Raw genomic sequence first — 19,270 nt, 5'->3', positions numbered from 1 at the left:
GGCTGCCCGGTTTGCTTTCTGAGTAACGCTAGGTACCCATGACAGGCAGGTATATCTAACTTTATTTAAATGTTAGTTTTTCAGAGCCTATAGCATCAGAAAATGTATTCCTCTTTTGTCTTGTTTCCTGACCAATTCTGCCGATCACTACATACTGGTAACATTTCTTCTGTGGACGTAATCCTTTAAAGTTGCTTATAAGTGGCTGTCTAACTACCTACTAATTGAAAATGAATATTTGTTACTGTGTTCCTTCAGATCTCTGGTAAATGCCTTCTATGAAGGACACTTTCCTGCTTTCCTGAAGATCCCTTTGGAATGCACTTTTTTTTCTTTCTTTTTTTTTTTTTTTTTTTTTTTTGCCAATTTGATGTGATTACTGTCTTAACTCCAAAAATATACTTAGAAAAATTTTATTTTTTGTTTTTTATTGAAGTATAGTTGATTTACAATATCATGTTAGTTTCAGGTGTACAGCACTGTGCTTCAGTTATATGTGTGTGTGTGTTTGTGTGTGTGTGTGTATATGTGTTTTCAGATTCTTTTCCCTTATAGGTTATTACAAAATATTGAGTATAGTAAAATACTAAGTTTAGAAGTATAGTAAAACATTGAGTATAGAAAAATTTTAAAGAACATTCTGTGTAAACAGATACCTACATTCCATGAGAATATTAAAATCTCTAAAAAATTCTTATTTAAAAATCAACAGTATTGGGCTTTCTCATAAAAGAAAACCGAAGATTTTAGTCCATCCCCGCTATGACACCTTTAACGAGAAAAAACACTTCTGAGCTCGTACTGATGGGAGGAATCCACGCTCTGTAGTTCGGAAAGGTTTAAGACATCCAGAGATGCTTGTGCACCTTCTAACTGAAATAAACCCAAGGTCATCAGTCCAGACTTCAAGTGGGTTTTTTGTTAAATCGTGTCGAATCCACTTGCAGTGCAGTCTGGTCGGGGAGAAGCTTTGCAGCCTCGGTGTCCAAGCTCAGGGAGCCTGGCTGCACTTGGGGTGATGTCGCCGGCACTCACCCGGGAGGGTGCGAGGCCGCCCCGTGGCAGGGAACCCGTGCCCGGCCAGCTCTCCTGTAGAAGGCTCCAGGCAGACCTCACAGGAGCGGCAGCGGGCGTCCCACCCAGGGAGCACCGTTTCTCCTGGGTGTTCCCCCCCGGGAGGCGCGGGGATGAAGAGTGACTCACCCTCTTCCCTCTCATGCCTCTGAAGGAAACTGTTGGTGTCCAGGTTTTGGAGCTGAATGTTGGACTTTACTAGACAGTCACAGGGGCCCATCCTGAATCGGCCCGTAGTTTCTGAGGCAGCTGCAGGATCCCTGGGGGGAGAGCACACTGTTTTCCAGTCCTGCCTCTCTGTGACCATGGGCTGAGGGGTTCTTTGAAAGCCACGGAAAGCCTTATGCTGTTATAAAGAATTAAGTCTTTCTTCCTGGTTTTTGATAAAACTAGTCCCCTTCTGTTAACTAGTAACAGTGTAGTTATATGTGACTAGATAGGCAGCTATGTTATTTTCCCCTGTAGTCTACTGAGTCATCTAATTGGAAAAGAAGCCCCACCCCAAATAGTGCCATTTTGCCCTCAAGGTTGATCCACTCTTAACAGAGCTTACTGATCCAGGTCCTGGATCGCACTGTTCCTGAGACCCACACGCTTCCCTCCACACGTGCACGTGGCGGTTTGGGTGTGCTTCTCTGTCTTCTGTTCTGAAGAGAAATGGTAACGTCATGTTTTCCATTTCGATCCTCCAGGGACAAAGCCACACCGCTGCTGCTTTCCTGAAGAAGTAGCCTCCGCTGTGCTCTCCAACGGAGACCAAAGTCACACACTTGGAAATAACCCATCGGGAAGAGCTGCCAGGGAGCCCAGCGCGGGGATCGCAGCTTCTGTGTCCGTACTTGAAAGCAGTGGCAGAGACACGTCCAAGAGAGCAGGGCAGCCCAGGTTTGCTGTGGACTTAAAGACGCCAGCGTTTCTCCCCAAGCAAGGAGGCCCCGGCTCCAGGGATGCTGCGGACTTCCCTTCTCATCCCACTCAGACTGCAGATCTGCAGCTCCCCTCTGAGAGCCAAGCCACCCACCCGAAAGAGAAGCTGTCCGATTTGCACAATAAGCAGCATTCCGGGGGAGGGAAACGGGCACCGGCCCCAGACCTGATCCCGCTGGACCTGAGTGAGCGGTCGACGCGGGATGACCCCAGCCACAAGGAGCTGGCCTCCTCCCTGCAAGCTGCTCTGGCCGTGCACCCGTGTCCTTACTGCAACCATAAGACCTACTACCCCGAGGTGCTGTGGATGCACAAGCGCATCTGGCACAGGGTCAGCTGCCACTCCATGGCCCCCCAGTGGATTCAGCCCAACGGTTACAAAAGCATCAGAAACAACTTGGTTTTCCTCACCCGAAGCGGACGCACGGGCCCCCCGCCTGCCCTTGGGGGCAAAGAGTGCCAGCCTCTGCCCATCTCCCGGTTCACCCGCACTCAGGTGCCGGGCGGGGCCCTGGGCCCCAAAGGGAGCCCGTCGCCCCTGGGGGTGCCCACGAAAGCCGCCGGCTTGCCCAGGAGCAAGGAGAGCCACCCCGGGGGGCCCTGCGCGCTCTGGGCGGCCGGCCCCGATGCGCATCGGCAGACCAAGCCCGGCCCCGGCCCCGAGCAGCCCGGGGCTCCGCCGCCCCCGTCCAAGCCCAAGCAGGAGGCCGGCCCCAGACCCGGGCCCGCGGCGGGCAGCGGGGGCTTCAGCAGAAGTGCCACACCGACGCCCACCGTCATCACCCGGGCGGCTCCCCAGCCCCCGGCCAACAGCAGGCAGGGGGACAAGTATGGCCTCCCCCCAGCGGGGGCCGGCCTCGGTCCCCCAAATAAGCACAGTGCCCTGGACCCGCCCAAAGCCAAATTCAGCCCTCAGCCTCAGGGTCAAGCGCACGGGAAAGGTGACAGGGGGCCCCCTCTACCTCCCCGAGAGCCCCCCGCCAAGGTCGGCTCCAGAGGGCCTGCGGCCTCGCAGGCCCAGCCCGTCCTACACATCATCAAGCAGGAACCTGCGTCCGAGGGCCCCGAGAAACGCCTGGACATCCTCAATATCTTCAAGACGTACATTCCAAAGGACTTTGCTTCTCTCTACCAGAGCTGGGGCGGCAGCGGCCCTGCGCTCGAGCACAGAGGTAAGGGCTGAGGGCCCTCTCCCCGCCCTCCCTGGGGGCTCTGGGGCCTCACGGGGGTGCCCCTCCTTAGAAGGGCACAGTGCTGCCCACTGGCTGTGTCTGAGCCCCAACGCAGTGCGCCCTGGCTGCTGTGCCCGGCCTCCCGGTGACGTCCCCGGCGCACCCAGTCCCGCCCCCTCCACGCCTAGCAGGCTGCCTCCGTGGCACTTCTCCACTGGGTCATTTTATCTTATTTTTATTCTTAGTATTTTGGTGGCCACACCCGCAGCTTGTGGGATCTTAGTTCCCCGACCAGGGATCAAACCCAGGCCCTCTGCAGTGAAAGCGCCGGGCCCTAACCCCTGGATTGCCAGGGAGGTCCCTTCATTTGGTTATTTTAAGGAAGAATCAGTAGGTGTTCATTGTCTCATGCCTCTCCAAAGACAAGATGTGCATTTGAAGTGGTTACTTAAGTTTTATATCTTTACACGTATATAATTTTAAAAGCACACATCGGTACTACAGCATTCGTTAGCAGAGCCTTTGCAGAATGTGAATATCCCTTACCAGGTTTGGGGAATTGACTCATGTTTAAAATTCTGGAAAAAATTATACCTCAGATCATTATCTTCCTTTCCTCCCAGTATCTCGGTATTAACACTTAATAGGAATAATAATTAGGAATTGCCAACGAATTTCCACAGGCTCCGCTGAATGCCTGCATGGGACACGATGCCCTCCTTCTTGATTGTAAATTGAAGGTAACTGTCAGTTAATATCCAGAACACTGGGAAATCTAAGTATTTCCATTAAAAAATAAATAGACAAAAACCCCTATGGGGCTCTGGCTGTCAGTTACCTTACCTGGGTGGTCCTAACCCTTCTTTGGATACAGCTGTACATCAAGCATCTGTAATTTATTAAAGTAGGGCACCATTTCAGATGAATTGTGAGATCCAGTCCCTCCAATTCCAGGAGCTCAGAAGCACCTTTGGGGACAAAGTTCAGATCAGGGGAGTCACGTGCACAGAGGCACCCAGTCCGCTGTGTGGGGTGCCTGGTGGCCATGGTTCCCGGCAGATGGATGTGCGTCTCTCAGTTCCCGGTTTCCTCCTGTGACTTGGAACCTGCCCAGCTCCGTCGCTGGTGCCACGTTGGTGTGAGGAGGAGGCCTTTGGTCCATGTTGACCCTTAGAGAAAAACCAAGGTGTTTTTCAACTAGCAGAAAACTCAGGCGTTCCACAGGTTGAGATTTTGCCAGTGGGGTCCTTACCCCAGGTGGTTCTGGGGCTGTGGCTCAGAGACAGAGCTTCTCGAGAATTTCTAGAATGAAGCGGAGGCCTGGCTGCCTGGAGGTGGTGGAGGCTTTCATTAAGATGCGGTGCACAGGGCGTGTCCTGGTTAAGACTCTCATCCCCTCCCCTGTGCTTCAGGTGCTCTGGGCTCACAGCCCTTGGTAGGTGGGGAAAGGCTGCTACCACGTAGCTTAGCGTTTCCACCTTTTTGGATGTTGTTGAGTTTAGTGGGCTTTCCATGTTCTCAGCAGTGTTTCCCAGTCGCGCAGATTATTTGCTCTGAGATGGAATAAACGTATATTGGTTGGCCTTTTGGGATCTCATGCCAACCTCAGTTCTCTAGATACAGGTTATCGTGGACCCTGAAACAGAGAGGACTTAGATATAGATGATGGTGAGTTTCGTGGGCGCTGTGCTCCTGGCCACCTTCTCCCCTCCGTCCAGTGCTTCCCGGAGTCTATACCTGGCTGCAGGGTGAGTGCAGTCAGCAACAGTGTTTGGATGACTTACACTTAGCCAACCAGACTTGAACTTCATTTGTTACAACCCACAGCCTGCCTGATCACAGCTCTAAACCTGCCAGTTCGCACCTAGTAAGCGGCCCACATGCCCATTTCTGTTGTGGCCTCTCCCATTGCGGAGCACAGGCTCCGGATGCGCAGGCCCAGTGGCCATGGCTCATGGGACCAGCCACTCCGCGGCATGTGGGATCTTCCCAGACCAGGGTACGAACCCGTGTCCTCTGCATCGGCAGGCGGACTGTCAACCACTGCGCCACCAGGGAAGCCCTGTTGTTGCTTTTTTTCCCAAAAGAGTAGAAGTGAGTTTTAAGTGAAGGTTTAGAGAATTTCAGATGACAGACTTTGAAGTACAGGTAACCTGAAATGTTTTCCTTTTCCATAAGATTTTTTAAATAAATGGTTCTAAGGCTCCCCCCTCCCCTTAAACAGAGGTTAGATATTTATCTTTTAAATGTGAAAAATGCTCAGTCGTCCTCAAAGCGTGTGTGCTGTTCTTGGATGCTTTACTCTTCTCATGTCAGGTGTAAGTGTGCAGATTTATGGTGTTTTCCCTCACCCTGGTTTGGGTTTCTTAGGGGAAGTGCTTAAGTTTTTTTGGCCTTGATGTGTGAGTTCGTAGGTGTGGTTTGAGAACCGAAGCTCTTGGGTCTAGGGAAGAACTGAGGTCAGCTGTGTAAATCCTCATTGGTCTGCCTCAGTTTACCTTGAATGCCCCACCAGGAGGGACTTGCTCCCCCCCGACGGCCCCTTCTCTCCCTCATGGACTCGGTTTGGCTCCTGGTCTGGACTTGGGGGTAGTTCAGAGCAAGCCTAGAGCTCTTCTCATTCCCGGCCCATCGCGTCTTCAAACCCTGTCCTCTGCCTCTCCTGCATCCCTTTCCTGGTCCAGCGGCGGACGGGTATCAGTCCCTGCTTGGCCTACGGGGGGCCTTCGCTGGTTCCTTTCTCCTTTGAGTGTTTGTTTATGATGCTTTGAACATGCAGTAGCTGCAGGGAAACCCAGCAGGTGTGGTGAGGTCTATTTGAGAGGTGAACAGAGAAGTGATGTTTCCTGTTACGGAACTCTGCGTCTACTGTTGCAGCCTAGGAACTATGTGCAGCCCCCTCCCAAAAATTACATTCCCGGCATGTTACTGAATTTGCAGTAACTAAACTCTCAAGGTTTTGGTTTCTACTCCTTGCTGAGCACCCGTTTTTTTCTTGAGTTACATATGTGGTTGACTTTGGCATCAGAAGTCTAGAGTCTAGAATCTGAGCTAATTCATCTCCATTCCAAATAATCTCTGCGACTGTCCTATTCCACGAGTCTGTCAGCACTTCGGGGGCTCACGCTGTCCTCTGATGCAGTCTTGCTGTGTTTCCCCGAGGGATGTCGTCTGCGAGGGAAGATCTCGGCCTTCCCATGCGGGCCATGGGTGACACGTATCGCGGTAGGAAGGCAGAAACGTGCAGAAGGGAATCTTGCAAAAGGAGAGGCACTCACCTGTTGTGGACACGACATCCTTGTGGTGCTGGAGGTGTGATGCTGTGAGTCTCAAGGGAGGTATTGTCTTGAGACGGAGAACGGTGCTCCCGGGCGATGCCTCTGAGACATCAAGGTTTTACGAGGTTAAGAGAGAGAATTCTCAGAGAGCTTTTCCCCACCTGTGTTTTGACCAAATGATGTTTGTGTAGAAATGAATAGTCTGGAAACTCTGCCAAAAGAGAAAAGATGTTACATGGAAACGATCATCGTCACTTCCCTTAGGGACTCGAAGCCTAATCCTTTAAGGATTAAAAAAAAGCTACATTTCCTGTGATCATTCTGCTGTGTAGATCCCAAGTCTGGGAACAGGTATGAGTGTAACGTGAGTGGTTTGTTGATAGAATAGTCATAAAATAGTAAATTATCTGTGTTTCCAGAATTTGTGTCCAGCCTGTAGTAGAGGATGATATGGAGTTTAGAATTTAAAAAATCGAAAATAAAAGAACAGGATAATTCTGGATAGGATAACATATAAGGATTTTTGTTGGGACGTTAAAAAAATCTTATATGCCCAGGACATACTAATAGGATAATGACAGAAGCTTTGTACTTCCTTTGTGTGAATCTCGGTAGAACCTTTGCAGGATCCTTCGGTTTCCTTCCTCCCCTGGCGGGGGCAGGGAGGACCTCTTGCAGCCTAATGAAGTTGAATGAATGTTGGCAGGGCTTTGGAGGAGAGTCTGCAGGTGCCCCCGAAGACCCGCCAAGGCCTCTTCCTTTCCTTTCTGAGCCCACTTGCTATACACAACTTTACTTCTGAGGTCAGAGTGTCAGAGCTGCTTGCTCACCAGGTAGCCTTCAATTCAAATGAAGTTTGTAACCTTTCTCACTAGCTCAGAATTTTGAAGTAGCTTGGGCATAATATTATTGACCGTACAGGGCAAGGGTCTTTTCTTTAAAACGTCGGGAGAAAATGATATGATAGAATGCATGGGAAAACGTGTGTGTGTGTGTGTGTGTGTGTGTGTGCGCGCGCGCGCGCGCATGTGTGCTGATGCACACTTAATTCGAGGAAACCAGGATGGGTGAGTGGGAACAAGGGCTGTGCTTTTCCTGCTGCTAGTTTGGATGGGAATTACTTAGAAAAAAAAGTATGAGAATGGCTTCGTTTTGCATGTTGTGACCATTAGATGCAAAGGCCACATGGGGGAGTCGTCATCATCGGTGGGTGTCCTGGAGGCATCCTTAGGACCTACATTTAGATGCAGCCCCATTATTCTTGGGAAAATCCAGGCAACCACAGCTGCTGGCAGAGAGGGTCTTCTTAGGAGCCCAGCTGGATGGTGCTCACAGTGAAAAGGGGGGAGCAACAAAGGCGAGGATAAAGTTGACATGTTCCTGGACCTGAATCAGAGGAGGGAGGGGCCGCCCTGAACGGCTGAGTGTGTTAGCCGGTGATAGAAGCTGTCTTCATGCTGGCTGCCTGTGATCAGAAGAACTGGGGTGTCCGGTGCACGCAGGAGGCCCGGTCCCCCTCTTGGGCCCATCGGTCAGTCATCCAGGGACGCCCTCCTCAGCTTTTCCTTCCCCCGACTCGGCTTGGTCAGAACTCCAGGAAAGAGGAGGCGGGTGGTCTCAGCACATGAGCCTGCAGCTCCTGGGTTCGCATGGCCGGGTGACACTTTCCGTGTTTTACCGGGAACCTGACACCCTGATGTTTTACTAATGACAGGGCACGAGTGGGTGAAAATGTGTCTTATCCTTCTCCTCGCATCCCTGAAGGAGGTGGTGAGGAAGCTGAGAACTTTGTGGGCAGATTCTTCTCTTTCTTGGAGACTCACATTCATGACTTGTCCAACGAGAAATCCACCAAGATCTGCCCTACAATTTGTGCATTTCTTTGACTGTTACCTCCATAAACATTACCTGTAATGTAGAAACAATTTTATATTATTTTTATGTGTTGTGGCTTCTGAATTAGGACAAGAGAATGATTTGGTTTCAGCTGTTTTGGCTAAGACCCTTGGTCATCCTTTCACTCACCTTTTACATTCAAATGTCAGACTTCAGGTGTGTAAATACTCAGCTCAGGGAACATCATTTAAAAAAATTTGTAGTTATAGGCATAACTTTTTCTAGTTAGTATTTTTGATTTTTGTTTTCCCATTGAGTTGAGCTACCATTGAGCCTGTTGGGGAAGATTAAGCTCAGGGAGGTCATTTCAGAGCTACTGTTACATGAAAAATTAGGCTTTTCTTCAGAGAGATGCCCTCATCCAGAAAAGGCGGACAGACGAGTATGCGTCTTCTGCGTCCCTTTTCTAGCAAAAGCCAGACATCTTTTAGGGTCAGGAGGGAACAGGAGGTCGGCGCTCTAAGACCGGCCTCCTTCCTAGGTGTCCCGTCTGTGCTCTGCCCGGGATGCGCAGGACACACAGGTAAGGGGCAGGGGCGGGTAGGTCGGGATGGCGCAGCTCCCGGGCGTGTGGTCCAGCATCGCCTTGGGGGCAGGGCCCAGCCCTGCTTCCTGGTCCCTCACTTGGTCTGGCCGCATCACTCCATCGGCCGGATGCGGGCCACCAGCTGCCCGGGTCCCACACGCCTGAGGGCGCATCATGGGAGTGGAATTTAATCCTCTCGGATCTGTGCTCCCTCGCGGTCCTGCGTGTGCGGGCCGTCCGGGGGCCTGGAGGTGCCTGCCGTCGGGACACAGCGGAGGGGCTGACGATGTTTTCCTCTCACCCCCTTCCTCCCTCCCCCGCCCCTGCACCGCCGCCCAGGGACGCTCCGGACGCCGGCCCACCAGGGAGACTTGGTCTGCGTGGAGTGTGGGAAGTGTTTCCACCAGTCTAGCCATCTCCGGGCCCACACGCGGGCTCACACAGGTACCTGCCCGGGGGGCCCAGGGTGGGGGGCAGTCTCTGTTTTCCACAGTCGGTGACAGGTTTAGATTTCGCCTGGGTGAGGTGAGGGGCCAGGCCTTTTCTCCTGGGATTACACTCTAGGCCGTCCCATCCGGCACCTGCACCTGAAATGATTTTTCCTTTGCATCCAAGTGCCGTGTGCTTTAATCTGAGATAAACCTGTTTTGCAAATGCTCCACTTTAATTAGAGTGGACTCCTCAGAAGTGCACGGGGTAATGAGTTATGCTGCCACCAGGAAGCACTGAAACCCAAGTCCCCCATCGGCATGACACCCGGCTGCCTGCTTTCCTCCTCGGCACCAGCTGGCCTCTGTGGACCGGTGGGTGCTGAGTGGCAGAATTCCTCGGCCTGTTTGTCAAGAGCTTGCCTGAGATGGAATCGGGGGGAAGCAGTGCGTGTGTGGTGGGAACACCACACAGCCGGGGTGAGGCGGGGCCGGGGCTGCTTTATCCCAAGCGTGAAGGATGCATCCGTACCCGGGTCGGGTCTGATGCAAAGTGACAGGGGCCAAACGGTAAGTGACGCAGAAGGAGGGGCCCTCTGCACGCGCCCGGCTAATTAATGTTGTCACTGACGGGTCTCTTTGGCGATGAAGCCTGAATTAAAAAGGGCACCGGCCCCAGGCAGCGTTTTCAGTCTCTTACAGTAAGTGTTATGGTAAACTGGTATTTTCCGGCCACAGGCTGGGCGCTGGGTCTTTTTTGTTGTTGTTGTTGTTGTTTGCGCAAGTGCTTTAATCTGTAAGGGACGCGTGTCACGGGGCGTCGGGAAGCTCGTGTCCCCCTGCTAACGCACGTCCTTGTCCTCACAGTGTTGTTTGAGTCTAACGGCCTCCGAGGTGCTGAAGCCCACGCCACCTCCGCAGATGCCCCCAAACAAGTAGGTCTCCCGACTCACGGGTGTGTGGGTTTTCATGTCATAGCTGGGAAAAGGGGTGTCACGATGGTCATCGCAAGGGTACCACGTGGTGTTTTACCAGATGTATAAGTAGCTTTTCGTTGCTGCGAACCAGAGCCCAGTCCTGCGGGACAGTCTGTGGGTGCCTGATAATCACTGGAGGTGGCTCAGGCCGTGAACGACACGGTCGGGGTCGATGCAGCTGCGTTGGGTCTTGTTGGGGGTGATGGAATTGGTAGAGACCGGTGGTGATGGAAAACACCAGAAAGTCATACTTTTCCACTCAAGATGTTTTGCTTGGAGGTTAGCTTGAGAACAAGTTAGGCTTTGTCTCTTGTCTTCAGAACCGTATTTTAAAAAGTTTTTATTGGAGTAGACTTGATTTACAATGTTGTGTTAGTTTCAGGTGTACAGCAGAGTGTATCAGTTATACATACATACATCCCCTCTTTGTTTAGATTCTTTTCCCATCTAGGCCATCACAGAGGTTTGAGTGGAGTTCCCTGTGCTATGCAGTAGGTTCTCGTTAGTTGTCTGTTTTATGTATAGTCGTGTGTGTGTGTCAGTCCCAGTCTCCCAGTTTGTCCCTCCCTCTCCCTCCCCTTGGTAACCAGAAGTTGGTTCTCTACATCTGTGACTCTGTTACCACTTTGCAAATAAGTTCATCTCTACCATTTTTCTAGATTCCACATATAAGCGATATTATACGATTAATATTTATCTTTCTCCGTATGACTTACGTCACTCTGTATGACAATCTCTAGGTCCATCCATGTCGCGCACATGGCATTATTTCAGAACCGTATTTTTGAATCACTCCATAAAAAGCGTTCTGCTGAGTTTGGTGTCTCAGGGCCTCATCTTTGTCCTGATTTGATTCTCTGTCTAATGCACACCACCGGCTTGGCCATAATGCTTAAGATACCCGTATGCGTGTATATAGAACGCGGGTCACCGTAGATGTGTGGCCTTAGTGCGTTCAATCTACAAAAGGTGGCCAGCTCCTGGGCACGAGTGACTGTGGGATGCAGTCTGTAGCTCTGAAGTAAGGGGGTACGCGCCATCCTAAGTGGTCTGTCCCGTCATCCTGGGCCAAGAGCACGTGGTTTCAGGGCTCTGCTTCCTTTCTGCCCCCGACAGGATGTCACACCCGTCCTCGTTCTCCCACAAGCATTTTCTCCATAACCTTCTTGCTTTCTGATTGGTTGCCGTAGAAGGTTCTGTAACTGCAACCTCTCCCCCTTGTAAATGAAGAGGGGTTTCCTTGCTGCCAGAATAAACACCCAGGATCCGGTCCAGGTGTTCAGATCCAGTTAGCACACCCTGCCTGGACACATGTGGGATTCACGGTCGTTGACCATGATGATGGTGACATAGATGTCAGAAGAACCTCCAGAAATTCCAGTCCGTTTCTCTAGAAGAGAATAGTGAGCGATAAACACACGGCCCAGAGCCTGCTGCTAATTGATGGTTGAGCTGGCCTTAGGATGGACGGTGCCTGATCAGAGGCTTTGGTTTTGTTTTTTATCGAACTTTCAGAATCCCTGTTTTTTGTTAAAAGCCTTTTCTTCATATGTCATGGACAGAATGCCTTTCCCTTTGTTATAGTTTTTTAGTAAGTGACTTCTCTCTTAATAAAACCCATAGTTTTAGAATGAAGGCTGTTATTTCACAATGCTGTGACGATGAAAAAAATAACATCTCACTGAACGCAGAATTAAAAGATTTCTGGACACATGTGACCTCAGCTCGAATTAGGCAACGCTCTCCTTTTAAACAGAAGTAAAACCCCCTTTCGACAAGGCACACTGTGATGTGTCTGTGGGTTGTAGTAGCAGCAAGGTCGTGCCGTAATTGGAGAATTACATACTGACAGTACAAGTGAAGTCAGTCCAGAGCATTCCTGCAGACACAGCGACCCATTCAGTCCACCTAAGATGCGGCTTTTCCAGAAGAGTGTTTGACGGGGCCGGGAAGCACCAGGCAGGTCTCTGAATAACATAGTGAGATTCTTCAGGAATACACATCAGTTTATCTGGTGCACATGGATTCTACCTAAGCCTCTTTAAAAGGCTTCTGGTACAGGGAGAAATAGATCAACAAAGCAAATCACTAAGACTGTATTTAAAATTAGTTTTTTGTTACTTATAGTTATGCTGGGAATTCATCACAGTTGCTACCCATTCTTGGTGATGAAAGAGAAAAGACGTATCTATATTTTTGTCTTTGTCTCTGTAAACCCGAGTTCTGCAGTTTTGTACTTACTACCAGCCAACCTCTTAGTTTCACGTGTACAGTGACTCAATGCTGTGGTCTTAGGAACTGTTTACTCCTGTTGCAAGGCCTCCGTGGGTCATCTGGCCTGCTTTTCAGTCTCCGGACCGTGGTTGTCAGGCCCGTGACACCAAAACTGAGCTGGATTTCTACACCTCTCGTGCTGGCATATTCGAGATATGGCCTCTGGAAGTACTTCTGGTCCTCTGTTACATTAAAAGTAGCTTTTGTTGATTAATCACTGAACATTTTGGTTCTTGAAGGAACTTCTGTTTTCTTTAATGTACTTTGGAATTTAAGAATTCTTATAGAGATGTGTCTGCCAGGATAAGTGAAAACCATAGCAGTAGTAGTTATTGGCTTCTGTCTTACTGTTCTTTCTTATTCTGGAGTTCTCATTGTTTACAGAAATCACAACTGCTGTCTTAGATTTAGAATATGGTATAGATTCATAGGACAGTTCTGTGGTTATTTATGTCGAGAACGGGACTCATTATACTTACCAGCCATGTTCTTTTCCATGCTTAGTGTGCTTTACAAACATTAACTAATTAATATTTAAATCATTCTTTTCCTTTAGAAAAGAATGGGCTTTAGAAGCTGTGGATCAGGGGAGTTTTTAAAAATCACACAACAATGTATTCACGCATAAATTATTTGATGTAACACTAACAGTTGATAGGCTTTTATAGATACACGTAATAGATGTTAAATTATCTGACTGAAACAGAATCTGGGAATTCAGTTTTACAATAATCATTTATTCACTCATTAACGGTATTTATTGCGCACCTCCTGTGTGCCAGGCTCTGTCACATTGGTGGAGATAACGAGGATGTTGGGAGACAAGGTAAATAATTTTCCTGCTTTCATGGTTCCTGAGGTCCAGTGGGTGGTTTAGATAAGAAGACAGGGCAGAGAGGTGCAGCGCTGTGATAGGGTGAGGGTCCTGGAACCAGGCTTGGGGCGTCGAGAAGCCCTGTTCCAGGGCTTCCCTGGTGGCGCAGTGGTTGAGAGTCTGCCTGCCGGTGCAGGGGACACGGGTTCATGCCCCGGTCCGGGAAGATCCCACATGCCGCGGAGTGGCTGGGCCCGTGAGCCATGGCCGCTGGGCCTGCGTGTCCAGAGCCTGTGCTCCGCAACGGGAGAGGCCACAACAGTGAGAGGGCCCGCGTACCGCAAAAAAAAAGAAAAAAAAAAAAAGACTGTGCCAGGGTGCGGGTAGCCGGCAGATGCCCCCGCCGATACCCCCCAACCCCAACCCCGGAGGTGGAAGAGATGTCTCGTTGGAGGAATTGTATGGGGGGAGAGCTGGGCGGGTGGCCAGGCGCTCAGGACGTGAGCCTGGGGAGACACACCGCCGTTGGGTACCAGCGCAGAGATGTGGGAATTCCATCCTGAGGGCAGTGGGGGTGACGTCACCAGTGTCGTGTCTGTAGGAGAGTCAGGTTGGTCTGGGTCGGGGATGGATTGCGGAGGTTGCGGACAGTGAGCTGAGCCCCACTCTGGAGGTGCTTGGGGTCGTCCCCGCGAGACCCAGAGGCAGCCCGAGCTGGGGTGGGGCTGTGGAGAGCAGATGGGTGTGGGGATGTTTGACGGCGGGGAGAACTTGGGAGTTGGATGCAGGATGGGGGGGGAGGGGTGGAGTGGACCCGGGTGCCGGCTTCAGGCTCCAGCTCTTGGCAGGAGCCACTCCTGGAGCCTGGAACGTGGCAGGAGGAGCTGGACAAAACCAGTTCCAGCTGACCTTCAAGTCAAGTTTGTGATGCCTCTTGGCAGGCGAATATGTGGGTTTGAAGTGGGTTTGATCCTGGTGGAGAACATGTAAATATTTAATAGCTCTCAGCGTTGAAGATCAGCCAAGATCAGCCCGTTCTACTCCGAGGGACCCAATAACCTGAATCATTAAGATGTTGGGTTATTGAGTAGGAGGCTCTAACCTAGACCTCAGCTCAGGCAGGGGAACTTCACCTGAGTTTCCTCATTTGTAAAATGAAGACAACGGCAACACGTACTCCTGTGCTTGCTGAGAAGATGAACGGGGACGGTGGACTGAGCCTGGCGGAGACCAGACGTCCAGCACGTTAGCTGTTGTCAGTTATTCCAGGAGTGAACAGTTGTCCTGAACAGCTGGGGAGACGCGGGCGCTGTGTGTATGTACGGTGCACATGCGTGTGAACATGTAGCCGCACGTGTTGATGCCTGTGTGGATGGGCCCATCGTGGACCGTTGTGCTCAGTCGTCACGGCCACTCACTCTCCTCCGCATCTCCCTGCTTTGTCAGAACCTGGTCGTGTGCCTGTAAACACCCTGGTTTTGTCTTGTTTTGTTTTACAGTCCAGCTGCTAGTTATGCCTTAAAGGGAGGATGGGAGAGCTCTTAGCTTGAGAAAAGTGTTGTCAACATAAATGTAGTTCCCTAGTTTGCTGCCTTGTGTTCAGACGACATCACGCTGGTGGGCAGACGCCACGTCTGTACCCACAGCCATACGGCAGCTGCCCTTACTTTGCTGTATTAATATCTGAATTTTCTATGTGGGGTAATCCTAATGTCATAATACACATACGTTGGAGTGGATTAAATTCAGTTAATTTAGTTACTTGAGGAATAAAAGTTTTCTTTTTGTGTTTACAAGGTCATACATGTAGTTTATTTATTTTTTCTTTTCTATTATGGTTTATCACAGGATATTGACTATAGTTCCCTGTGCTGTACATCAGGACCTTGTTGTTTATCCATCCTATATATGCTAGTTGGCATCTGCTAATCCCAACCTCCCAACCCATCTCTCTCCCACACCCCTCCCCCAAAGAGTTTCATTTTGATGTGTTTTTGGTCGTGGTCTCTTTTCTGCACGCACACTGGCTAAGCCCCTTCTGTGTTACAGGCTTATGCTTGAACTTGGAGATCCCAGAGCAGTTTCTTTATCAGCACATTCCTCTGATGGGTGGGGTGGAAAGGATTACTGACTCCTTACAAGTTAAAGGTCTGGATTAGGTAATAGTATGGTATCGGATAGTTTGTTCCTGGGCACAGTATCTATTCTCTAGGCATCCCATTCCTTTGCATTTATTGTAAAAGGATTTGAGCCCTGGCAGCCAGGAGCCCTCTTCATTAGTGGAGCTTCCCTAGCTGTGGGGATGAATCTCCCAGCCCTCGGGAATAAAGGCACCCGCTGCTGGTGCTTGTTGTATTAGGAAGATAATTCTCGTCATAAGAGAAGCTAATATTCCAAGCAAAACTCTGTATAAGAGGAGGAATTCATGTATATCATCATTTTCAAGATGCTTTGCTATAGATTTAACACAACTGAACATTTAATTTCTAGTAGTCATCAAAATTCATCATTAGAAAGAACATTTTTTGAAAATAATATGCTTTTTAAAATATTGGTATCACTGTGCTATGGATGTTAGAGAAAAAAAAGTAAGGGGTTTCTTCAATGTTGTGGAGAAATTGTATTTTTCCAATTGTATTGTTCATTAAATGTTAGAAATTAAATAATGGTCTTTCTAAAACCAAGAAAAATTAACCCCGTCTCTCTCCATTCCCCTGGTTTTGGGATTTAAAAGACCAGACCGTCTTTTGCTGAAATATGAAATCTGGTGTTACGATTTGTTTGGATTCCTTGCCAAAATTTATAGACTATGATTAATAGTTTATTTATTATTCTAAATGTTATTTTAAAATAGTTAAGCTGGAGAAATAATTCCATTAATCAAAATAAAGGGAAATGAGAAGAAAAATGGCAACTTAATTTGTCTCATTTTTAGCTACGGAGGTTAGAATGCAAACGATGGAGAAATCCCATAGGCTGGTATATTTGAATCCATGTATGATCTGTTTTCAGTATCACTTTTAGATTCTCAGTATCACAGATCGCATTTCAAAATTCAGCTGGTTTGTCTCAGTAATTTTCTTACTCATGTAAACCAAATGCCTTGAAACACAGCATCCATTTTCCCACTCAGTATAACATAACGTGAAAAGTCGTGAATGTAACTAGTGATTTATCCAAAATGATCTGTGATAACGCGAGTCCCAGCTAACTGTTGGCTTGTTGGGAAAGGTCCTTGTCAGTAAGATGTTCCCTGTACGCCGTTAAGCATTTAGCATCACCACGCACGTCTAATGCAGGCCTTGGTCCACGGAGGCCGAGAGACTCATGTGTGTCCCAGGGGATATAGGCTTTTGTGTGTGTAGGTCACTTACTCCCACGCATGAGCACACATGCATTCCTTTACCTTATAAGACAAAAGGGGAAGAAAAAGTAGGCCTCACCAAGTTCCAGAAGTCAGTATTCGTCCCTGGAACACTGAAACGCCTTAAAGAAAGATAATATTTATTTCTGAATAAATATTGTTCAGTTTTACTGAAGAGTCCACAATTCACACAGCTGCAATAAAGAAAAGCCAAATTTTCTAAAAGCGTGCTTCTGATTTTCTGATGACTCTTTCTTTGTGGGAGAATAAAAGCAACTTGTTTGTGCTCAGATATCATGTGTCCACTTAATTTAAGTATTTCTGTGACTCCTTTCTTCCATGGCTGCATTTTCCCCTGGGCCTCATTTCTCAGATGAATTTCAGTCATTTCTTGAAAACCCTATATAGGACTGCTGTATTGAGGAATAAGGTGTTGGTCCCAACAAATTGGAAGTGAAAACAGCTCACTTAAAAGTGAGATGCTGTTTGAACACATCCCCTCATTTATAAAGAGAAACTTGGCATCTGTGTCTCTGGATTTGTGGACTGAATTAAACAACCTGGTTATTCGGGTTAGCCAGATTTTGCAGTCCCTCTGAAATACGTAGCTTTAAAACTTTCTGAGCCTGCAGTGTAAAAGTCCTTTACGGACAGAGGGCCATCTCCATGCTTCTTCTCTAACCATCCTTTTTCCTTCTTCCAATACAAGTCTGTGTGTTCTGGTCCAAAGGAAGGGAAATCCAAGGAGATGCCTGGATTGTGTATACAGAATCTAGACACACACAACACACGTGTTCATACACATTCTTTGCCCATTTATGGAATCCCCAGCAAGTCTGTTTGCTACATACTTCCTCAAAACGTTCAAGGCCAGCCACCTAACAGCTAACAATAACTCCTGTTTTTCTGTCCGTAAACACAAAGGCCATTTTCCGTCCTCGAATGTATCTGGAACCAGTTCCAAATGAGCCCTGTCGATGATGGATCTCCCCACGGCGTGATGTTGCTGTGCAAAAATGCAAAACATCCTTGTCAGTTTACTGCAGGAAATTCACCATCTACTTAAGGAAGTTTTATCACCTCTCTCATTCCGTTACTGTTTCCTACATTTCAAATAAACTACTGTCCGTACCACTGTGCCCACTCCCCCCAGCCCCCCATAAAATTTTGTTGAGTATCTTTCTGACTTCCGCTAGATGTCGACTGGTAGGTGTCGTGAATGCAGAGCTAGTTTTCCGTAGGAGTCTTCTGAAACTATTAACTAGAGAGAGGCACTTAATTCATTATGTCAACCAGACCCCCCCCCCCGCAACACACACTTATTTCTAGGGTTCCTGCAGGCATAGCTGGAAACCAGTCGGACTTTCACACGAGTGCTGCATTTTATGTGTGCATGTTAATTTCAAGCTGTTGGTTTTACTTCCTCGAGACTTCAGCTGAAGGTTAATGCAGTTAAGTAAGATTAATCTCGCCCTGTTGTGTCCTCAGGTTGTAAACTCCATTGTTCAAACAGTGATGCTTCACATGTCGTGTGAGAGCCTTCTCTGAGAGCTTCGCCTCTCCTTCGTTCTCATTTTCATCTTGCAGTTCCCTTGACTTTAGAACACCCTTTCTATTTTTCCAACGTGGTAATTATTTATGGAAATGGGTGGAAGCTCCCTCAGGTGCTGAGAGACCTATGGGAGTGCTGTACTTTCGGTTCGTATGACCCCCAAATTCAACCCTGTTTTGGCACTGTCATTCACCTGTGAACCCCGCTTTGTATTACTCATGGTGCATTGTTGTTTTGAATCCTCCTCCGGTCCCATCCGGCCATCTTTTTAACCTTTCCTCCGGAGCTGGTTCAGGCACTATGATTTGCTGTTCTTGCATGTGGAACAGAGATGGCTAATGATCCTCTGTAGATCATTGGGGGTGATTTTCTCAAGCTGCCTTGGAAGGCAGGAAGGCACAGTGCAGACATACCCTGCTCGTGTGCAGTGAGTTAAAGCTGAAGCCAGGGGTCTCTGCCGACCTGACTCAGTGGCTCTGTGAAGGTTGCTGTTTGTGCTTTGGGCGTTGCTAAGACAATTAATAGGAAAAATGCACTTGGAAACCAAAGGCAGAAATGAGCTTTTCTCTTGTCTCTTTTTTCCCCAGGGGAGAGACCATTCTAATGCAGATACTGTCCAAACAGTGCCTCTCAGAAAGGGAACCTAGAGACACGCTTTCACCATCCCCGGTGCCCCTGGACGGTGTCCGCAGTTCCCTTGTGGATGTCCCGACCGTGACCCTGACCTCCCCGTGGAAGAACTCCCGACCGGACACCTCAGATCTGCAGCCGCTGGGCGGAGCGGAAGCTGAAGGGAGGGCTTCTCCTTGTTACACATTAAACATCAACGAAGATGCTCGACTTAGAATTACATGTAGATATTCTGTATGCATATACGTGCTCACCGACCATAGTCCGTATTTTCTTATAATAAACGGTGGAGGTGGGAGGCACGGTAGGAGCACAAAGCATCGATATCGTTCAAGACAGGTTTGAGACACTGGAAGAA

The 19,270-nt window shown here is 48.8% G+C and overlaps 1 protein-coding gene across 1 annotated transcript in view; it reads left to right on the top strand.

The window, feature by feature from the left end:
- Positions 1-18,929, top strand: part of ZNF516 (zinc finger protein 516) — a gene marked incomplete at both ends in the record, with an annotated part of 58,117 nt that extends 39,188 nt beyond the window's left edge. Inside the window, 4 exons of the mRNA XM_079717155.1 lie at positions 1,767-3,173; positions 9,213-9,317; positions 10,169-10,236; positions 18,870-18,929. Of these exons, the coding sequence (XP_079573281.1) occupies positions 1,767-3,173; positions 9,213-9,317; positions 10,169-10,236; positions 18,870-18,929 (1,640 nt within the window). The remainder of the gene's footprint in view (positions 1-1,766; positions 3,174-9,212; positions 9,318-10,168; positions 10,237-18,869) is intronic.
- Between the last annotated feature and the right edge of the window lie 341 nt (positions 18,930-19,270).

The sequence above is a fragment of the Hyperoodon ampullatus genome, assembly GCF_949752795.1.
Source record: "Hyperoodon ampullatus genome assembly, chromosome: 13".
In the NCBI taxonomy this organism is placed as follows: Eukaryota; Metazoa; Chordata; class Mammalia; order Artiodactyla; family Ziphiidae; genus Hyperoodon; species Hyperoodon ampullatus.
This window is presented reverse-complemented; position numbering and strand designations above follow the sequence as displayed.